The sequence below is a fragment of the Naegleria lovaniensis genome, assembly GCF_003324165.1.
Source record: "Naegleria lovaniensis strain ATCC 30569 chromosome Unknown tig011, whole genome shotgun sequence".
NCBI classification, from domain to species: domain Eukaryota; phylum Heterolobosea; class Eutetramitea; order Acrasida; family Naegleriidae; genus Naegleria; species Naegleria lovaniensis.
The window spans coordinates 716,643-737,947 of NW_025407833.1; the positions used below are offsets into that span (position 1 = coordinate 716,643).

At 36.8% G+C, this 21,305-nt stretch overlaps 10 protein-coding genes across 10 annotated transcripts; 5 read left to right on the forward strand and 5 right to left on the reverse strand.

Moving 5' to 3' along the window:
• Window positions 1-29: 29 nt before the first annotated feature.
• C9374_001071 (uncharacterized protein) lies at window positions 30-1,946 on the reverse strand (the record flags this gene model as incomplete). Its single annotated transcript, XM_044686284.1, has 1 exon — window positions 30-1,946. One exon carries the CDS (start codon window positions 1,944-1,946, stop codon window positions 30-32), a length of 1,917 nt encoding a protein of 638 aa, XP_044552213.1.
• A 582-nt stretch (window positions 1,947-2,528) lies between these two features.
• On the forward strand, window positions 2,529-3,332 carry C9374_001072 (uncharacterized protein; the record flags this gene model as incomplete). Its single annotated transcript, XM_044686295.1, has 2 exons — window positions 2,529-2,710; window positions 2,960-3,332. 2 exons carry the CDS (start codon window positions 2,529-2,531, stop codon window positions 3,330-3,332), a joined length of 555 nt encoding a protein of 184 aa, XP_044552214.1.
• A 122-nt stretch (window positions 3,333-3,454) lies between these two features.
• On the reverse strand, window positions 3,455-5,473 carry C9374_001073 (uncharacterized protein; the record flags this gene model as incomplete). The annotated part of the gene is made up of 1 exon (XM_044686306.1): window positions 3,455-5,473. The coding sequence occupies one exon, from the start codon at window positions 5,471-5,473 to the stop codon at window positions 3,455-3,457; it is 2,019 nt and encodes a 672-aa protein (XP_044552215.1).
• Window positions 5,474-5,669: 196 nt separating this feature from the next.
• Window positions 5,670-8,795, reverse strand: C9374_001074 (uncharacterized protein; the record flags this gene model as incomplete). The annotated part of the gene is made up of 1 exon (XM_044686317.1): window positions 5,670-8,795. The coding sequence occupies one exon, from the start codon at window positions 8,793-8,795 to the stop codon at window positions 5,670-5,672; it is 3,126 nt and encodes a 1,041-aa protein (XP_044552216.1).
• Window positions 8,796-9,046: 251 nt separating this feature from the next.
• C9374_001075 (uncharacterized protein) lies at window positions 9,047-10,951 on the reverse strand (the record flags this gene model as incomplete). Its single annotated transcript, XM_044686328.1, has 1 exon — window positions 9,047-10,951. One exon carries the CDS (start codon window positions 10,949-10,951, stop codon window positions 9,047-9,049), a length of 1,905 nt encoding a protein of 634 aa, XP_044552217.1.
• Window positions 10,952-11,491: 540 nt separating this feature from the next.
• On the reverse strand, window positions 11,492-13,411 carry C9374_001076 (uncharacterized protein; the record flags this gene model as incomplete). Its single annotated transcript, XM_044686339.1, has 1 exon — window positions 11,492-13,411. The coding sequence occupies one exon, from the start codon at window positions 13,409-13,411 to the stop codon at window positions 11,492-11,494; it is 1,920 nt and encodes a 639-aa protein (XP_044552218.1).
• A 481-nt stretch (window positions 13,412-13,892) lies between these two features.
• C9374_001077 (uncharacterized protein) lies at window positions 13,893-16,291 on the forward strand (the record flags this gene model as incomplete). Its single annotated transcript, XM_044686350.1, has 4 exons — window positions 13,893-14,200; window positions 14,392-14,709; window positions 14,773-15,598; window positions 15,746-16,291. The coding sequence occupies 4 exons, from the start codon at window positions 13,893-13,895 to the stop codon at window positions 16,289-16,291; spliced, it is 1,998 nt and encodes a 665-aa protein (XP_044552219.1).
• A 127-nt stretch (window positions 16,292-16,418) lies between these two features.
• C9374_001078 (uncharacterized protein) lies at window positions 16,419-18,389 on the forward strand (the record flags this gene model as incomplete). The annotated part of the gene is made up of 1 exon (XM_044686361.1): window positions 16,419-18,389. One exon carries the CDS (start codon window positions 16,419-16,421, stop codon window positions 18,387-18,389), a length of 1,971 nt encoding a protein of 656 aa, XP_044552220.1.
• A 142-nt stretch (window positions 18,390-18,531) lies between these two features.
• C9374_001079 (uncharacterized protein) lies at window positions 18,532-20,355 on the forward strand (the record flags this gene model as incomplete). The annotated part of the gene is made up of 2 exons (XM_044686372.1): window positions 18,532-19,467; window positions 19,573-20,355. 2 exons carry the CDS (start codon window positions 18,532-18,534, stop codon window positions 20,353-20,355), a joined length of 1,719 nt encoding a protein of 572 aa, XP_044552221.1.
• Window positions 20,356-20,383: 28 nt separating this feature from the next.
• C9374_001080 (uncharacterized protein) lies at window positions 20,384-20,698 on the forward strand (the record flags this gene model as incomplete). Its single annotated transcript, XM_044686384.1, has 1 exon — window positions 20,384-20,698. One exon carries the CDS (start codon window positions 20,384-20,386, stop codon window positions 20,696-20,698), a length of 315 nt encoding a protein of 104 aa, XP_044552222.1.
• Between the last annotated feature and the right edge of the window lie 607 nt (window positions 20,699-21,305).

Below are 21,305 nucleotides of genomic sequence, written 5' to 3' on the forward strand. Positions count from 1 at the left end.
TTTGGCTATGTGACAAAAAAACTCTCGTTTTAATTGGATTGAGCTGCAATACTGATGAATTCCTGAATTCCTTGCATGATTTCAGTTCGTTCACTTTCGCTCGAGCATTCAAATGTTTCTACCACTGCATTTGGTGTATTCTTTGAGGGACTAGCTGTTGCATTCGAAAAGAAATAGATGGAAAACCGTTTGGAATCATGAACATCAGGTACAATATCTGTGATGGATGTGAGAGGATGTGATTGGACCATATTTGAATGAATTGCATTATTCAAGTCGAGATTATCGTCTTTTCCTGATCTCAATTTAATGTCTACCCACAGTAAACCGTTCTTTGGATTCTTGTGTAAAATGATTGCTGCATCGTGTTTGGTGGAAGAACCAAGTCCAAATTTGCTTGCCAATCCTCCATGTGAAATACGTTTACATTTGAATTTTCGAATTTGTAATCGTACAGAATTCAACTGTTCTTTCAATTCCATGCACTTTTCTGTTAGGCGTCGTAAATCCAAATCCTTTCTTTCAATTTCATTCTTGAGAGATGTGGCTGTTTCTTCCAAATTTTTGTAATTTTCTAAAAATTCGTCCTTCCACCGTTGGTGTTCTGTCCTCTCCATGGTTAATTGCTGCTGTAAAAAATCATTATCGTTTAGTGCTTTCATGCTCAATTGTTCTTTTTCAAATAATTCTGATTTTAAGGTATTGATCGTTTCTTGATGTTTTGAAAGTGTCACCTCAACACTTCGATACTTGCTTTGAATTTCTTGAAGCATTTGCTTTTGAACATGTTCTTGTGATTGTAAATCACTAATTTGTTTCTCTCTCTTTTTTAAATCATTTTGTGTTTTTCTGTAGAGTTCTCTCCAGTGTTTCATTTCTTGAATTGCATCGAGTTTACTTTCATTGTTGATCTTGGAGGGAGAATCTGTGACGCCAAACTCATTTTTGTTTTCCGAATTGGAGGACGCATTATTGGTCGTATCAGCAGCATCCGACGAAAGATTCCTTCTCTTTGTAAACAGGAAACCTTGACGTTTTTTGCTCTCCCCATTGGTGTTATTGTTGTTAGAGGAAGTGTTGGAGTTTGATTGATTGTTGGCCTGTGAAGACGGTGTGACAGAATTCGAGGTACTAGCACCGTTGCTCCCACCAAATTTTTGTATCTCATAAATTTCTTCTTTCAGCTTGACATTCTCAGTGGTGAGAACAAGTAGAGCAGAGTCCTTCTCGAATAATTGTTTTTGAAGCACTTCCATCTTTTTTGTGAATTTATACAGATCATGAACTGTTTTGAGTCGTTGATTGCGTTCAATGAGAAAACCTTTTCGGAATGTTTCATACTTTTCCTTTGTTTCTTCTATTTGTTGTCTCAGAAATTCCAAATCATTTTCTGGATACGATGTCTTGTTAGCAGTAGAGGAATTTGTTGGTGAGTTTGAAGATGAATTTGGTGATGCTTGGCTGAAAAATAAATTAGATGGTGGTCTTTGGTTATTGTTGCTATTGTTGGATTTCAATAATATTGCTTGTTGTTGAGTGTTGTTATTTGTTGTCGATGATTTTGAAGTGGATTCAATAAACCCGAAATTCATACTGGGCTGGGTGAAGGAAGATCCGTGAGAGGGCGGAGAGGAAGAAGTGGTCGAGGATGTTGATGATCGTGATGAATTTTGATGATATACGTGTGAACCACCATGATCATGATGATCCATGATCGTGCTAGTAGTCGTTGATGATGATCCTCCCAACAAGGGTTGCTGAGCCACCGTATGCAACGGCAACGACAAGCCTTGAAATCCCGATGATTTAAATCCCATTGAAAAACTCGAGGTTGCAGCTGCAGCAAAATTCAGTGCAGATGGATTTGATTGAGTGGTGTTTGTCGATGAAGGAGGTTGTGGTGGTTTGGTTGGAGAGCCTCTCGCTGATGAAAGAAAGGTGGACATTTTTTTTAAGGCTTTTTTTTTCATCCGTCGCAATGATTTTGATTTTGTCAAGGGTTCAATTCTTTGGAGAGTCATTTGTAATTTGTTGACAATTTCGAAGAAAAGAACAATTATTCATGATTAGGGATTAGGATTTTCGGTATAATCTCGGAATATACCCTGTTAAATTGGCTCAGAATATACCGAGATAATACCCAGAATATACCAGAAAATACCAAGGATATACCGGTATATCCCTGAAAAAATACAGTTTTTCGAATAAATTCAAATTTTGTTGAAACTTTTCGTTTTTTATTGCTGTCATAAATTGTTCGTCTAGCTTTGAAAATTTTCGAAATTTCCTTTGCCTTTGAGCTTATTCAAAAAGAAGTAGTCCAACTCTCCTTCTAGTACTTAGTAAGAGCAGCAGATTCTTTGAAGAACTGTTCATTAAATTTCGAATATTTTAGATAGTTTTCGAATTTTTTTATTTTTGAAAATACCTCAAAATACAATTAAAATGCCAAGATATACCTGGATATTCTGGTATTTTCTGGGTATTTTTTAAAAATACCGAAATTCCTAATCCCTATTATAAAAAAAATGTTTAAATGGACGTTCGTGGCAGTGTTGTTAGCATTAATTGGAGTCGTGGTGGCCTTGTTCACGTCCAAAGTACCACTTTCTTCGCAAACGTTTTCAGCTCGATTTGAATATTCAAGTGCTCGGGATGCTTTTGAAGTATTGAAGAAAACGACGGTCATGTTTAAATTGCAACCTTTTGTGTGAGTGTCATTGAAGAGTGTGTGGAGAGCATTGACGGAGTGTGTGTGTGAAAATTAATATTTTGTTTAATAATCATGAAAATTATATGAATTTAAAATATTATTCATTATTGACCAATAATCATTAATATTTTAACACTTGATTCCATATGGATCAATTACCTTGAATTTAACTCGTTATTTTGTGATTCATTTAAATGGTTCAAAATACCTTAACCGTATATTTTGTGATTCTTATGAATTTCACAGTGATAAGATTAATATTGTATTTGTGAATGACACTCATAGAACCATTGACTTTTCAGAGAAAATTCCCATCCTCGGAAATTCGACCTACATACGTACAGTGACAATGCGAGCTGAGCAGCAATTTGACTCGTCTCGAAATGAGATTATTTCACAAGTACCATTTCCATTGAGATTGGGTCAAATAATTGCAAACTTGACATTTGTAGAGACTAATGATGCGTCTGTTGATACTTCAATGAAAAAAACCATTGCTTGTATGGAGGTTGTGGATGGTGCAACGTGGTGGATCTTTAAATCATTTGTGGAAAGTTCTGTGAAAGAAGCCCATACAAAACTTGTGTCAGATATTGCCCAATATTTCAATCAGAGGTAGTGAATAACTTGTGGAGCATGCCAAGTTGCAAGATGTCAGACAGATTTTAAATACAACTTGATACTCAATAAATAGTGTTGTTTATTGAACTTGATTCTCAGAGAGTTCAATATGAAGATTCATTATTGTTGTTGTGGCTTGTAACCAAATGCACCCAACGACTTTAACAACATTTGCACACTCGCAACATTGGGCACCACACAACCACAAATCATGTCTTGGTGAATTTTAGATTCAGCGGTTCTTTCTTGTGCGTATCCAAGCCACTTCTTTGGATCGACCTTACACTCTTGACATGCTAAAATAATGTCTTCACGAGTGGCCTTCACTGTCTCCAAAACAATTCCCCACGGAGTGATGTTCTTCTCCAAAGTGAGCTTCTTAAACACTGGAACATCATCAGGTTCCTCTTTTCCAGCCATTTGAGCCCAACGCATTTGATCAGCAGCTGTCAACTTCATACATTTCATAATGAGAGGAGCTTCTTGACCCAGAGACTTGGAGATGGCTCTAATAAAACGAATGGCATTGTTCCATGCTCCACTGGCTTGGTTCCATCCTGAAGTATTAATCTTGGTTGTTCCTCTACGTGGAACCATCATGTCTTTCTTGGTGCACTTATCGACTCCCTTTAACCACTGAGATTCCAAGAATTTGGCAATTGGAATTTGAATGGAGAGGAATTGAGCTAAAAGCTCAGACTTGGTGTCAGCATTCATACGATTCATAACGTCCTCTACGGGATAGACAGAACCAACAATTTCCCACTTGGTTTGTTCTTCTCTTCCACGCATGAGTGTCAACAAGTAGGACAATAATTCATCTAAACCACCTTGCATTTGTGACTCAATGGTGAATGCCTTTCTCACACTGAATTCGCTGATAGCCATACAACCAAACAAGACAGTTAAAATGTCAAATTTAGAGTCATCAGACACCAAAGCCTTAATGTCATCCTCAAAGAGGTAAAATTCTGGTGTGAAGGTTTGTGTGATCAGTCCACTCTTATCAATTCGAGCACACAATCCAGTGACGTAGGGATCAAAGAATCTGTTGAGTCGTCCTCTCAATTTTCCTGCAACCAACAAGGCTCTATTATACTTTCTAAAATGGTGTAAGGATTTGTGGAGTTTTTCTTTTCTTTCCGTATGATTGAGTCCCTTATAGACAGCGGTGAGAGTGTTTTGTTTTTTTGGTCCATAACAATAATTGTCAGTATTACCGCTCTTCTTGCCAGATCGCTTACGTTCACGGTACGAGACCACAGAGTGTTCATTCACACCACACAGCGACTCCAATCGATTTAACAAGATGTAATAATCGGAGAGTGATTTGAGATCGACCTTTTCATCCAATGCAGGTGTTCCAGCCTCTGTCAAAATCTTGTTCACAACTTCAAGTTTCACCTTTGGGAAGCCAATCAAAGGTTTAAACGAGTCTGACATCCAGGAAGCAACCATTTGAGGTTCCTTTTGTTCATCACTCTGTAAGAAATCTTCAAGTTTTCCATTGCAATACGTTCTCCATACAAGTGCACGTTTCAATTTCTGAATGAGCATGCTCTTGGCAAAAACCAAGGATTCATAATCATCGTTTTTCAATTCTTGCATCTTTTGTTCGACATAGCCTAACCATTGATATAAAAAGTATGCGGCATTTTGAGGAGTGTAACGTCCTTGAACAATCATTGCTGGAATGTACTTGTAATTGGCCTCCGGAACATCAGACGCGAGTTTGGAAAGGTTTTTGGCATTCTCTTGTTCAACATAATCAATTAATTGAATAAAATCCATCTTATTGATCTTGTTTTGTAATTCCTTGATCTCGTCAGTGAATTGGTCGGCCTTGGACACAAATGTCCAAACATTGTCAGCACCCAATTGATCGGGTGCATAATTGAAAAGGGCCTCTGCATGGTAATACGATGGGTAGTTCATATATGCATGCATATAATCCTGAGGGTGTTGTTTAATGTACTCAGCACTTTGAAGCAAGTAACAAGACGAAGTAGATTGCATCACTTTTTTCCAATATTGTTTACATTCATTGACCTTTTCGATGGGCAAGAGAGGTGATGAAACAATGTGGTATTCTCTCTCGTCGTGATGATCATTATGGGAAGGTTGTGCGTGTTGACTCATTTTTTTTGTGGATGAACTGAATGGCGAAGGAGTGTTATTAATACGCTGTGTGCAAATTTGAAAAACTTGGTTATTAATTTTTGAAAGTGGCATTTAAATGTGATTGTTTCAACATTTCATGATTCAACACCTGCCATATTTTGAAAATTGCAGGTCGATTGTGGCACATGGTCTGTGTTGTGTCTCAACGATGTCATCATTGCATCTTCTTGAGTGGTTCTTCCAGTTTGAATCTTTCTCGTGTTTGTAAATAATTCTTCCAAATTTTGACCAAACTATTGGAATCAATGATGCGACGAGGTGATTGGAAAATCTCTCGTGAATGACTGCATTGCTCTTCTACCATTTTGAAAATGGGTGTCTTGTTTTCGAGAGGGAATTTTTCACATTGTTGAGCCACAAATTTGTTCTGAAATGAGGATGAATCAAATGTATGGTGTTGTGAAGTATTCAACAAGTCATGGTTGATTGATGATGAAGATGCTCTTTGTTCCATTTCATGACCAAGTTCTTGATAAAATTGATCGTAAAGAAGAGTGATGCCTTCCCAATCTTGTTTCACTTGAAAATAGAGAGAGGAGAAGGCCTTAATCTTTTCATTGAAGGTTTCTCTCTTGAAAATTAGCTCTTCAATGGTGAGAGGTCTCGTCCTCGAAGAATGAGAAATTTTCAATTCATGATCGAGGTCATCTATTGGTTCAGGTGGAATAAAGGATGACGGTACACTTTTTCCAAGCATTGAAATTGCCATTTCGATGAGTAATAGTTCATTATTCTGACTTGATAAATTACCATTCCATCGATTAAACGATTTTGTGGATGCGTTGGGCAATACGGATTGAAATTCTCCTTCGTGACTCATTTGTTGATTAGGATCTATTTGAAATGCATCAGTATTCTCTTGAATGTTCACAGAAATGTTCCAAATGCTCAGTTGATTGAGATTGTAGTAAAATGTCGACTCAATCTTAAATCGATGCTTTTCATAACGCGTTTGATTTGGAGTATTCTCATTGAATGGAATCGTTGCCCTGTCCACCAAACAAACATAACCACTGAAACGAAGAGGATCCAACTGATTCGACTTGTAATAGAGTAATTTCAGCAGAAGGAGTAAATTCTTATCTTTTTCTGACATTTTCACATGAATAGGATTCTTATACAAAAGATCTTGTTCAAGTTGATGCGCTTGATGTTGTAGCTCCGTAAGATCCTCCTCTTGATGAATGTGGTCAAAAACATGCTCATACGCGAAAAGGTCTTCTTCTTCTTCGAGAGTTTCCACATTTCGAACTCCAATGAGAATTACTGATTCCTCATCGGGTAATAATTGCAACATGAAATTCTTTTTGGTGTAACTGAAATGTTGTGTGTTAATATCTGTCTCCAGCATGGACTTGGTTTTGTTGCTTGCGAGTAAAATTTTCCAAATTTTGTGTTCCCAACTTGTATGTTCATTCACAGCACGGTCATGATGACAAGATACCACATTATAGTACCGTTCTTCTTCCTCTTCCTTGTAAGATATTCTCCACTTGTTGTTGTAAAAATACAAGACTACTAGTTTGCCTGTGAGTTTTTTGTAAACCTTTCGAATGTGTGAAATGTTGGAAAATATACCACTCGACGTGCTAGACGTGCTAGTGTCCTTATTCCTTGTTGCTTTCTTACGAGCCGTTGAAGTGGAAGAGCCTGTCATTGTCTTGTTTTTGGTTGTGGCATTCAACACTCGAAATTCATCGAAAAATCTCAAAAAAGGAAATGCAACGATTGAAAATCTTTGCATCACAGTATTCCACTCGACAATCATTCCATTTGATTCTCTCAATGCTTTACAATTCATACTCTCTTCCATTCGTTCTAGTTCCTTATTTTGAGTAATTTTGAATAGGACACTAAAATTATTCTTTGTCCCTTCTTCCTTAGGTTGTAACAAGTGATGGATTCTATTGAGATAATTTTCCAAACAAGTCGTCGAATAACGTGTCATTTCTGTCTTGGTTAAACCTTCAAGTAATTGTTGGATGAGAGGCTGACATGTCAAACCCTCTTCTACGCTTAATTCCTTGCCGTTGTGTACGAACAAAATGGGAATGACATCCATTCCAAGATTTAGAGACAAGTATTGCAGTCCATATTGTTCCATGATTTGTAAAAGTAAGGATCTATTTGTGGTTGAGGAAGGTGTTTCTACTGATTGGTTCGTCAAAAATGTCGTTTGGGAATTCTCCTGACGTTCCACTTGCAATGCCAATTGCAATCCTTCATCAATGAAAGCTTGAACTTGTTGAGCTAATGCATTTCTATTCTCTTTATAGAGAGGATCGAAAAGACGAGTCCAGTACGTCCAAGATGATGAATGGTTTGAATTATTATTGACACTCTCATGTTGTTGAGAAAAGACTCTTTGTTTCAAATCATTACACACACTCCAGTCATTGAGAGTCAATGAAGAAATCATTTGCTGTGCCAATACATAGTATCGAATTCCATGAATCAAATTCTTTTTTCCTTTTTCAATATCAAAATCATCATTGTTGCGACTATTGCCTGCAGTGACACCTGGCATCATGAAATGTCTTCTTGCTTTTGAATAACACCAAACATCAGCTTCTCGAGTCATCATTCTTCTCAAAAGTCTTCGATGAAAGTGAAAATTTCGAAACCAAAACGTTCGAAACCATTTCATTGTGTTTTCTTCTCGCAAAATATAAGTGTCATGATCGAGAAACAAGTATTGACAACAAATTCCCTTGTGTTGTCTCAAACAGTGCATAAATAAATTAGTGGACATGACATGAGCTTCTATTTGAACTTTTTGTGGAATCTTTTTCAATAATGGTTTGGAAGAATTCTCACGATCCATCTCGTGGTCATTGTAAAATCCAAAAAGTGAAAAATGTAAAGTCACATCTTGTTCCATATAAACATCACGATTGACCGAGTCTTGCATCATTTGATAATTCGGATGACATAAATCTTCCAATCCAGTATGGTAAAATTCATCTCGAACACATAATAGATCAATGTCGTTATGTTTTTGAGGATTCATTCGAAATTGAATCAATTGATTTTCGTGTGGACAAGTATTGCTATTATTTTCATTCGTGTATTGATTTAATTGGTCTTGATCGTTTAATAAAGTAATTCGATTTTCATAAACACTCGATCCATAAAAATACAATCCTCGAATCCGATCATCCTTCCGAAATGGATCATTATTTAATCCTTTCGAAAAACCTGCATGTATCGATTTTAATAATTCTATCAATTCTTCCACACGAATATAAACCAAAACTTCTTCCTCATTCTGATTCGACATTTTTTTTGTGAATTTTCTTCTAATCCGAATGCAAATTCGAAATGTATTGTGAAAATTATGATGTCATGATCACATGATCAAATCTCACTAATTTTATTGACAACACTGTTTCAGAAAGTTCTTGGAAAACAATGAACAAAACAAGTACTTGTCCAAACCATGATGAAAATTGTCTCGTGTGTGAAACGCTAACGATGAAAGGCTCCACTCTCCTTGTATATATATATTATTCACTCACTCGTCCATGAGAATTAATTCTTCAACAATTCATCGTCATCATCTGGAACATAGGTCTTGGTCAATCGTTTCACTTCACTCAAATAATTTTCCTTTGGTTCAAATCGACTCTCTCCATAACACAAAATATTCAAAAAATCCACAACGTTACTGAAATAATTAAAAAGTTCCACAACAAATCGACGTGGATTGAATGAATTATCCATCACTTTTTGCATAAATGTTGGAAATACAGTTGTAATGTTTTGATGTCCACTAATGAGACCAGACATTCCAGGAACAAAGTATGGAACCACAACTGGATCATGAGCCACTTCGAAATCCATAGGTGTCCAAATGACAAAGAGTGGTATATTCATGGACATGACTTCTTCCAAGGCCACACCTTGTGTCTCTGTTCGAGCGCACACAATGGCAAATCGAATCTTTTCTTTCAACAATGAAAGGAAATAATTTTCACTGTAACGTTTGTTGTAATCCACAATGTGAAAAGTGGCATCCTTAAAATCGGGATAACCATTCAACAATGTTTTGAATGTGGTTAAAAGTTCTTCTTGCTTGTAGTAGCAATTCTTATCATAGAAGAGAATGTCTCTCTTGTCAAAAACGTTGACCTTTTCACTGGGTGACCAAATTTTGGTGTTAATTGGAGTGGGATGAACGAGAATTTTGACCTTTCCGCCAATTTTAGGACCATAATCGACATCTTTGACCCATTGAGAAGCAGCTAAATGTGTCACTCGATCTCCGAGCAGTGAGTAATGATCTCGCACTAAATCATGAGCAATGACTGGTCCAATAAATACTTTCGTTTGAGGTGCAACCTTTCCATTTCGAATTCCGAGGACCAACTTTTTAATAAACTCTCTGTAGCGGTGAGGATTATAAGAATAGACAATGTCAGCGTCCAATAAATTTGGATCATTGATGTCATCGGTGAAGATGAAATCTTTTTTCAACAATTTTAAAGCACCAATTTGATAAGCTCCAACTTTTCTTGGACCTCCTTGGTGAAACGTATGCCAATGTTCACCAAATAAAACTAGCTTCTTGTTCCAACAAGTTTCACCAACAATTTGGCGAGCGACTTTTGACAAGGTTTCTGAATAGTCATTGTCCCAAATGGATACAATATCTAATTCTCTTTTCACTGGATGTACTTTTTTCAATAAAAAGTAAGCTTCATGTTTTGGAATGATTTCATTCTTGTAAAATTGATAATTTTCAACAAACTTGTCAGCTGGAATGACAGGAGAATCAAATGGATTTTCTGTAAATTGAGTACTTGATTTCGAAGGACCTGCCCAAACTCTTTCATAATCAAAATATTCCACAATTTGTTTTTGTAAAATATTATGAATTTTTTCAAGCTCTGACAAGTGGCGTGAAAAGTGTACTCGATCTTGTCCATTAATTGTTTTCAACAAACTCCTTCTCTTTCTCACCAACTGAATGGCACTTGTTGAGAAAATACTCAATTGCTCATCATAGGGTTTCACATACTTGTTCACACCATTTTCATCAATATTAATCATGGGACGATACAAGACATCGAGATCCTTTGTCAATGTATCAACTTGTTCGTCGAGTGGTAAATAAAAATCTCCTCTCTTTGGTAAGAATTTCACAAAATAGATAAAACTGGAAACAATCGTCATGATCACGAGAGTAATGGTAGTAAATTTCACACGTTTCCAATGACTTGATTGTAAAACGGAAGAAGAATTCATGGTGGGTGAAGAGGTCGAGTGTGGCTGTTTTTGGAAATTTCGAAACGTGGTTGTGTTCGAATGGGTCGTGATTGGAGAGCAGTCATCATCGGTGCTGTCCTCGTGATGATGATGATGATTGGAATAGTTAGGAGAGGAGGACGAAGTGGAAGTAGAATGACGATGATTCATCATGGTGCTGTTCGACATGAAATTTTACGTGTCGGCACAGAGAACAAGTTTGAGAAAAAGATTTCGTCGTGATGGAGTGAATGTACACACGTCGTCGAGTGAAATTTATGTGTGTTCAAAAGAAGATGACAAAATAAGAGAATCCGTATATGGCGGATCGAGTAATTGTGTTGTTATTGATGATGATGATGATGATGACTGTGTTTCAATGAATTTGTCTTTAGTAATCGGCAACAATATGGAAAATATAGCCCTGTTCAAACACTTGATGTTGTGGTTCTCAACAACCAATAATGAACTTGAGTGAACGGTGATGTGGTTTCACAAGTTGCGGATTTTTTTGAGACAACACACACTGCTTGACATTTGGCTGATGGTTTCATCTTCCGTCGTTGACAGAATTGGCAGCACCGCAGTCCTTCTGGTTGGCATTAAAATATAAATTAATGGGTGTCAAATTTTGCATTTGGGAAGGGCGAATGTCATCTTCATCAATTTCTTTGAAACATTTCGAATGAAATATATGCATTTCCTTGGTCGGAAACAACAATTACTACCTCATGTTTCTCCCACCCTCTGCATTTCCATGTTGTTAAAATCGTGTTGAATATTTCTTACCATATTTAAATAATTTGAAAAGGTTTCAAATCGTGTGGTCTGTGAGTTCATGGATGCTGCATCAGGTTGGGAATTTCTACTACATGTGATTTTTAAAAATTCAACAGCAAGATCAAAATAATTGAACCAATCGACCATGACTTTTCGAGGTTGAAACATGTGTCTCACCAATTTTGGAATAAATAAGTGTTGGAGCATGTGTGAAAATTTTGACAAGTCTGTACAAATCATTCCAGTGACACCTTCGACAAAATAAGGCACTGAAATGGGTGCTGGTTTGGGTTCTTCTTCATTCTTCTTATTAGTGTCTTGATCGTGTTGAGAATTCGAAGGAGAATTGGAATCGAATACCAATTTGTTTGGTTTCCATAACACCAATAAAGGAATATTCATGGACATGATTTCTTGTAAGGCAATACCTTGAGTTTCTGAGGCAGTACACACCACAGCAAATCGAATTTTGTTTCGAAGCAAATTCCAAAAGTATTCCTCAGAATATTTGTGTTCATAGGAAATTTCATAAATGTCTGGTGCTGTGAAAAGGTCATGCTTGTCATTCATTAAGGAAAATTCTGTTTTCAATAGGGAAGAAGAATTTCTTAAGGATTGTTTCAGGAGGGATCTTACATGATTCGTATCGAATGGACAATTTTTCAAGTACAAGAGGACATCTTTTTTCAATGGAAACAATGCACCAAGTTGAGGAGTTGTGGCAGCATTTTTCAAACGTGTGTCTCGAGGTGGAGCAAAGTTAGGTGACCATAATTTCGTATTGATTGCTGTCGGGAGAACCTCAATTCGAGTCGAGTTGGGTAATTGAGGTCCATACCATTCACTTTTGACCCAATGAGAGGCGGTAATAAAAGTCAAACGATTACCCAATTTGCTATATTGATTTTGAACAATATCCAAAGCCACCACAGGTCCAACGATCATGTGAAGATTTGGATTAGCTTTTTTTTTCTCAAGAGCTTGCAGAATTTTGGGAACAATTTCAGCATTCTTGTATGGATTGTACGAATAAATGACATCTGCTTGCAACAATTCTGGATCTGATATGTTGTAAATAAATTTGAAAGGCTTTCGAATGAATTTGAGAGCTGACATGAGTGTCACACCAACTTTTTGAGGACCTCCCGAATGAAATATTTGCCACATTGGTGAAAAGAACACCAATTTCGAATTCCAACACGAGTCTCCAACCATTTTCCTGGCTTTGTTTTCCAAAATTGTTGAATAATCATTGTCCCAGAAGGAATTTATATCTTTGTGTCGTAAAATGTATGAATGATGAGGGTGGTTGTCGTTGGCATGATGATTCATCGTTGTTGTCGAAAGAATTGTTTTCACTTGCTCATAATTTTTCACAAGATAATTCGTAGGAATGACTAATGAACGGAATGGAGTGTCTGCTACTTTTTTGACACAACTTGATATTCTTTGTTCTCCAATTTCTTGGTCATTGATTGTTGAGTGTTCATTACTTTTCCAAATTCTTCCAATTTCGAAATAATTTAACATTTCATCTCGTGTAATGTCCTCATGCTGCTTGTTGTTCATAAATTGTTTCACACTCTCGTCCACATTTACAAATGATTGAAATAGAACAGGGAGGCCATTGGAGAGCTCTGTCAATTCGTCATCGGAAGGCAACGCTGACATTTGAAAATCATTTTCAGTAACATTCAATGGCATCATGCAATTGGTTGTTCCGAAATTCTGAAATTCTCTCTTCAATGTTGGAAAAGAATGATTCAAAGATGAAAATAATCTCTTTTGATGAAATAAAAAGAATGACACTGCAAGAGATGTCATCAACAAACCAAGTCCTAACAACTTGACTTTGTTGTTCGTTTTCATTTTTCTTCAGAAATTATTAGAACCTGCGAGGTCTTGCTCTTTGAAAAAGCAATACTGACCATCTGGTGGTGAACTTTGAATGACATCTCATATTCAATACATACAGAAACTGAATGGTCATCCTAATTCTCGCTGGGTTTGAATATCTTGTTGTTGAATTCAGCAGGACTTAAAGGGAGAATTGGAAAATAAATTCATCAAAAAAAAAAGCCGCTGCCCAAAGTCGACTTGTTGGGACATTTTAAAAAATTTGATCCACAACAACAAACATCAATACCACGTGGTTTTTTTCGTCTTTGTCGGGCTTCATTTTTCATCTCTTCATTAGAATCAACGGACTCTAGAGTTCTTGTTGTACAAATTATTATTCTAGATTTTGTTGTTGCGGACGGACCGGTCATATTATTTTGTACAAATACATCATCGGTTTTCATCAAATACAAATCATTAATTTATATTGACAATATCCTTCATAGAGAAAATGGTAACTTTGCACAGCAAACCAACTCTAACGGAAGCTCTCAAGGATACCATGTTCGGTATCACTGAATTATTCCAAGCCATCAGCGGCAAGCATTTGAATGCTAGGAACATCAAGTATGCATCAATTAGCAGCATTTTGGGTATTGCTGGTCTTATTGGTTTGGCAAAATATTGGAAGTTTAAGAGAAATCTCAACAAGCAAATAGATAAGGACTCGAAAGGAAGAAAATCAATCAAGGCCAATATTGACATGCAATTCTTGAATAGATTGAAATTGCTCATTTCCATTGTCGTTCCTTCAATCAAGTAAGTGTCAACGTTAATCATACAAACATGGAGTGATATTCATATAACAATATTTCCACTAATTGGATCAACCAATGAAATGAATTGTAAACTGCCATACATTTTGCATCATTGTCGCGCAACCAATTTTAAAATGCATGACTACTGCTGATCGCCAATGATTCATTACTCATCGTTAACAACACTGACAGGTCAAAGGAATTCTTACAATTAATTGCAGTGACCGTTGTAGTCATTATGAGAACATTTGTGAGTAACTGGTTGAGTAGCTTATCAGGTGAATTGTCGGGTGCTCTCATGAATTTTGATTTCAGAAGTTTCATGGCCATTCTGGGTTACACTTCATTGTTGTCTTTTACCTCTGCATTGTTGGCTCCAAGTTTAAAGTTCCTCATTAACAAACTTCAGTTGGAATGGAGAATTTCTCTCACCAAATATATTCACAGCAAATATTTGAGAAATATGATGTATTACAAGACTGCAAACTTGAATACTGGACTCAATGATCCGTAAGTATTTTGAAATATTGACTTCGAGTTTCAAAATTATCTCGTCATCTCTTTTACTCATAGTGACCAAACCATCACACAAGATGTTGACAAATTCTGTGAAGGTATTTGTGGCTTGTATGCCAACTTGGTAAAACCAATTGCTGACGTCATTGTGTACACTTATCAATTTGTGAATATTGTTGGTGTTGGTGGACCTTTGGTAGTTTTGGGATACATGACCTTCTCATTTATTGCAATGGCTATTTTGAGACCACCATTTGGTACACTTACCTCAAAATTGCAAGACTTGGAAAGTAAATTCAGACATACTCACTACAGAACAGCCACTAATGGTGAGTCCATTGCATTCTATGCTGGTGACCAATTGGAAAGAAATGTTTCAGATGAGGCGTTCTGGAATTTGTTCAACCACAAGCGTTTGCTCATTAGAGCCAAATGGTTGTTCGGATTCTTTAATGACTTCTTTGTTTTCAACTTCCCACAAGCAGTGAGTTGGCTCATTGCCATGTATCCTGTATTCTTTGGAATGTTAAAGAGTGCTGATCAAACTGAATTGGCCAGAGTATTGAGATATTTGGCCGCAGTCGTGTCACACGAATTCACAGCTGTTGGTGAAATTATTCACTTGCACACACGTTTGTCAGAAACATCAGGTTACGCCGCCAACATTTGTCACTTGTTAGAAACAATTGACAGCATTGAAAAAGTCGATAAGGAAAAGAAGATTAACACTATGGTTGCGGGCGAGACTATCAAATTTGATAAGGTTCACTTATCGACCCCAGATGGACATACCTTGGTGAAGAATCTTTCATTTGAGGTGTTAAAGACCACACCTGAGAAACGAAACAATGTCCTCATTACTGGTCCAAACGGTACTGGTAAGGTAAGTAGATTGATTTGTAAATCGTACTGTAATTTGATTCATATTTTTTAATTGTTTTCTGGTGATACTCGCACATTCATGTGGGTGAAATGATGTAATTGGTGAATGCTCCTTTTCGCTTGTATGACATTCTGTAACACCCAATAGAGCTCTATTTTCAGAGTCTTGGCCGGATTGTGGTATGCCGACTCGGGTAAAATCCAAAAACCAGGTGGTGCCGAGAGTACCAAAACCTCAGATATTTATTACATTCCTCAAAAACCATACAATATTTATGGTACTTTGAGAGAACAAATTATCTATCCAGATGATCCAAACAGTGAAAAATCTAAACAATTCACAAATGATCAATTGAAAGACTTCCTTCGTAGAGTTAGAATTGCCTATATTGCCGACAGAGAAGGATGGGACAAGGAAAAGAACTGGGATGATATTCTTTCATTGGGAGAGCAACAAAGATTGGCTGTGGCTCGATTGTTGTATCATAAGCCTGCGTATGCAATTTTGGACGAGTGTACTTCTGCCGTCTCTACCGATGTTGAATCACACTTGTACTCTGAATGTCAAAAGGAAAACATTACTTGTGTCACTATTTCACTTCGTCCAGCTTTGATTCCTCACCACGACTGGGAGCTTTCTCTCGAAGATGAAGAACCAAAACTCCGTCCAATTCATCATCACCATCAACACTAATTCATGTACTCATCTTCAACAATCACATGTGAATATCACCATGCACCAATAAATATTCATGCAAGACAAGTCTTATTTATTTGAAATTATACTGTGTGAATTATTTCATTCCGAATTCCAAAAAAAAATGATTGACCACTTGTTACTAGGTGTGGATGTTTCAACTGCACTCACTGTGATTATCATTGGTTTAATAGTCATGACCATCATCTTCTTTTTAAAAACGAAACGGAAAAATCCCTCTATGGTTTCATCAAAAACCAATCATCATGGCAAAATAATGTTATTAAAAACTCCACCCATCATTTCCTCCAAAATTCCGTTTCTTGGATGTGCTCTGGATTACCTCCAAGATCCCATTTCATTTCTGGATCGTGTACAGTACGAGCAATCACATGTTCATCGTGAAGGTCTCTTCACACTCAAGCTTGCAAACAAGTACATTACCATGATTTCATCGATGGAGGCTATTCCAAACTTTCCTCAATTCTTTTACAACACCTCCGAAGAAGATATTAGTTTTTACAATGTCTTTAACGACTTTTTTCAAACCATTCTTCCATTTAACGTTATTGAAATGGAAACTTTTTCTGGAAAATCCATGAAGAAATTGAAAATGATGCAACACAAAATTATTCCCAAGTTGGAAGATTATGTAGAAATTATTTCTTTTCAATTACAACGATTTTTCAATGTAGAGAATTTATCAAAAAAGAAGGACATTCAATGGGTCCATGAGCAATCACATCATCGATCTTTCCAATTCGATCCCATGCAATTATTTACTGAGCTAGTGCTGCTTATTAATGCGTCATCCATTGTAGCCAAAGAATTGGGAACTATTGAAGAATTTCGTGAAAGACTCTTGCAACTATTTCCCAAAATGAATGATGGTCTCGAGGGAATTGCTCTCTCTCTTCCATCTGCATTTCAAGTACTATTTCCCAACGTGAGAGCAGGACGAAAGGCATTTCTTGACTTTACAACATTAATTCGTGATATTTTAATTGCACGAGATGATCAAGAAGAACAACAAAAGAATCACCAACGAGAGCAACACACAGAGGAAATTGATGATGGAGAGGAGAATTCCAATGAGAGGTTGGACGTTTTGAAAATTCTTTCAACAGAATTAAGAGCGTGCTCACAAGTCTCAACGAATGGCCAAACACCCTCCTGGAATGAAATCTTCCAAAAGCATTCCGAGAGCTTTCAATCCATGTGTGCCAAGCTCTTCGTGATGATTTATGCTGGATCCACCGTTTGTAAATCATCGGCCTATACTCTTCTCTCTGTATTGAACCATGAACACTGTCATGTGAAATACATGAACGAGATTCACCACATTTACACGAAAATATCGAGCACAAGCACTGACTGTGTTGCATTCGATCTTCCATCAAGTTTTTTCAATAAGGAATTTGTATTGCATTATGCACGTCAGGCTGAATATGCTGAAAGTTGTGTGAAAGAAACACTTCGAAGATTTACAGGTCCACTCGTATTGAGAAAGGTCATGAAACCTCTCACTCTCCAATCACACTTGATCAAGAAGCAATCACAACCACATACAACCAAGAATGAGGACGACTCTGATCTGACAGAATGCTACTATCAACTTCCAATGGGAGCCAATCATTTTCTCGCTCTCTCACCTTATCATTATCATCATTGCAGCAAGATATTTCCAAATCCATACGAGTTCATTCCAGAACGATTCATGACAAGTAGTTCTGCTGCTGCTGATATGAAAAGTGGAGAAAAACAAGAGACTTTTAGAGAAGAGAGTATACCAACACTACATTCTTTCAATCAGGGATTTCATGCCTTCTCTGCAGGTAAACATGTGTGTCTTGGAGCTAAAATTGCAACCATTCAGAGTAAATGTATTGTGGGATGTATGTTGAGCTTATTTGGAGGTTCAAGAAGAGGATTCTCGTCGAATGAGGGGTCAAGTGAGCATGTACGTCAATCCATCCCTCCTCTTCGATTGGCCACACCATTGGAAGAGCCAGATTATTCAGTGATTGGAATTGCAAAACCAAAAAAGCCATGCTATGTGAAATGTTATGTATGTGGAACCAGGAATGATTCATGAAGCAAACATGCCCCTCAAGAAGTGTTGCTAAAGTTCTATTTTTGCATTAAGGGACCAAGATTGATCAATTTCGAATTGGACACGAGTGAAATCTAGAAAATCGTCGATTCAGAAATTGATGTTGAAATTCTGAAAAAAAATAATGCTGCAACAACACCACGCCAAGCATCCTGTCGATGCCTCTGGAGGATCGGTCATCGGTATCTCAAACAACACGAATATAAATAGCATGAATCATGATCATAACAATATGGACAAGTCATTCTCAACAACTACTGAAAACACAACACAATTATATTCAGCACCATCATCATCATCATTGGGATCCAACTACTCTCAGTTGAAATGTGGTGTGTTGAAGGCTTCTCGTTTAGTAACAGATGAAGATGATGCAACAACCTCCGATTATTATACAACCTATTACAATAACTCGGCATTATTGGGTGAAGCTCAAACTGTTACAAGGAAAGTCTTTACAAAAAACATTGTTCTTGCATTGGGAAGAAATGAAACCAATAATCTTGGCTTTACTTCGCAAAATGCACATGCCATTTCGTATCCAAAATATTTAAATCCAATTTTACGATCGTGTGGTGTCAAGGAAGGTTATGAACGTGTGGAATCCATTCACACACTAAGTAACGATGAACGAGGATACACGGTCTTTTTGACCAATTTCCGAAAACATTTTTATGTTTGTGGAGGAGAAATGAAATCCAAGCAAAAGAAACAAAAGAAAAAGTCAAATGACAAGAAGAAACAACACCAACAAGAAGAATTATTTCCGCCACTCTTGAATCCAACTGCAGTTCCATTTCTATGGAAAGATGAAGATGATTGCATTCAACAAGTGGCTCTAGGTAATCGACACTTCTTTGTGCTGACTAAAAAGAGGCTCTATGGCATGGGTTCGAATATGAAATATCAACTCGGGCTTCCAAAAAAGAAATTCACAGAACAATTAGTTCGAGTGAATGTGAACAATGGAGATATTGTCGAGAATGTCGTGTGTGGAGTGAATTGCTCATTCTTTATTACCAATCTTGGAAAGATTTTTTGCTGTGGTGACAATGACTATGTAAGTGTTGTGGAATTATGAATAATTCGATGAATGACCACCCTATCAACAATAATGTTTCATTATGTTGTAATTCTTTGCGTCATATGTGCACACACATTACAGGGCAAGCTTGGAGTCTACAAGGATGAAGTGTATGTTCCATGGCAATTACCTCTCACTGGAGTCAAGAGTGTGCATTGCGGTGGCTCTCATACCATTTTCAAAAAGAAGGATGGTACCATGTATGCTGCAGGAAACAATTTACTTGGGCAATGTGGTATTGGTAGCACAGAGCTGGTTCCAGGGCTGTCACGAATTCCAACCTTCACAGATTGTGAAATTGTTTCTATCAAGTGTGGTGAAAATTTCACCATGTTTTTAACCCTTTCTGGACATGTATATATTTGTGGATATTTTGGATTTTCCACAAGCTCTAGCGTGGTGAATACTGATGAATTTACCTATACCTCACCAACGAGAATTACATTTTTTGATTCATTGAATACTTTTGTCACTTCTATTGAGTGTGGCTCAGATTTTGCGTATTTTGTGACTCATCGTGGGGATATCTACGGTGCTGGTAGCAATTATTATGGAGTTCTGGGAGATTTTTCTTTGACAAGTTCCATGAGTGATGACGATGAAGGTGCCAATTCTGAAGATGAAGAAGAAGAATCATTTTTTGATATCCACCATGGTCATTCTGACAGCATACAAGTCATTACTCGACTTGCATGCTTTGATAAATATCGTTCCATTGCCACAAAAGGATGGAAAGTATGCTCCTCTGCATGGAGTGATAATGCCTTCTTCATTCGAGAAGTGAATAAGGAAATTGAACGATTATTGACAGAGTTAATTTCAAATACTCAATTCTCTGACATTACCTTAATAACAACCAACTAGTAATTATTTTTCAAAAATTTCAAAAAAAATGTCATCATCGCTATCCCGAGACACTGTTTTGAAAACTTATCGCAATATTTATCGTATTTTGAGAACGACAAGAGAATTAACAGGCAGTACGGAATCATTGAAATATTTTCAAACACAATTTAGAGAGAATAAAACGAATACGGAAATGTATAGAAAGGCTCAACTCTATGAACAATATATTACATCATTAAAAGAGTATTCGGATTTGATACAAATGTACAAGGTCGGAAAATATGAACCAACTTTACATGATTTATTGAAAAATTCAGCAGCCATGGCTGGTGTTTCTCTCACTCCGAAGGATAATAATTGATGTGATTGGATGACCTTTTAAATAACTTGTTACTTTGTTAGAAATTCTATTAAATAATATTAATTTCAAGAAAACCTCATAATACTGCTTTGATATTCGGAGGACATGTTTTTGATGTTGAACGATGAGACACCATTTGTTCTTCTTGAGGGTTTACCTTCATCGTCTCAAATTGCACTGCTGTAGCAAGTGAAAGGTTTGGATGTCTTAGATGATTTCTTTCACATCATGGTTTCTAGAGATCTTGTCATTGTACAATATTGCGAAGAGTTAAGGACTCAAAGATGTATCTTTGTCACTTCCATATCCCTCGTGACGGTAATGGAGTAAGAAACATTTTGATTAAGAATTACTTCAGTCATTTATTACATTGGTACGTTGAAGAGACCTCAAGTTGTTGAAATGTTTTGTCGTATTGTTAGCCAATATTCAAAACACCATCTAATCAGACCATTGCTCTTTATTTGAAATCGACAAACAACCAGACATTGGTGCCACTACGAGGCTCTGGCTGCGGATTTGTCAGGGCCATCCTTTACTTATTTAAATGTGTTTAAAAGTGTTTGAATCATTTCCTTAACCTCCTTCTTCATTTCCTGAACTTCCT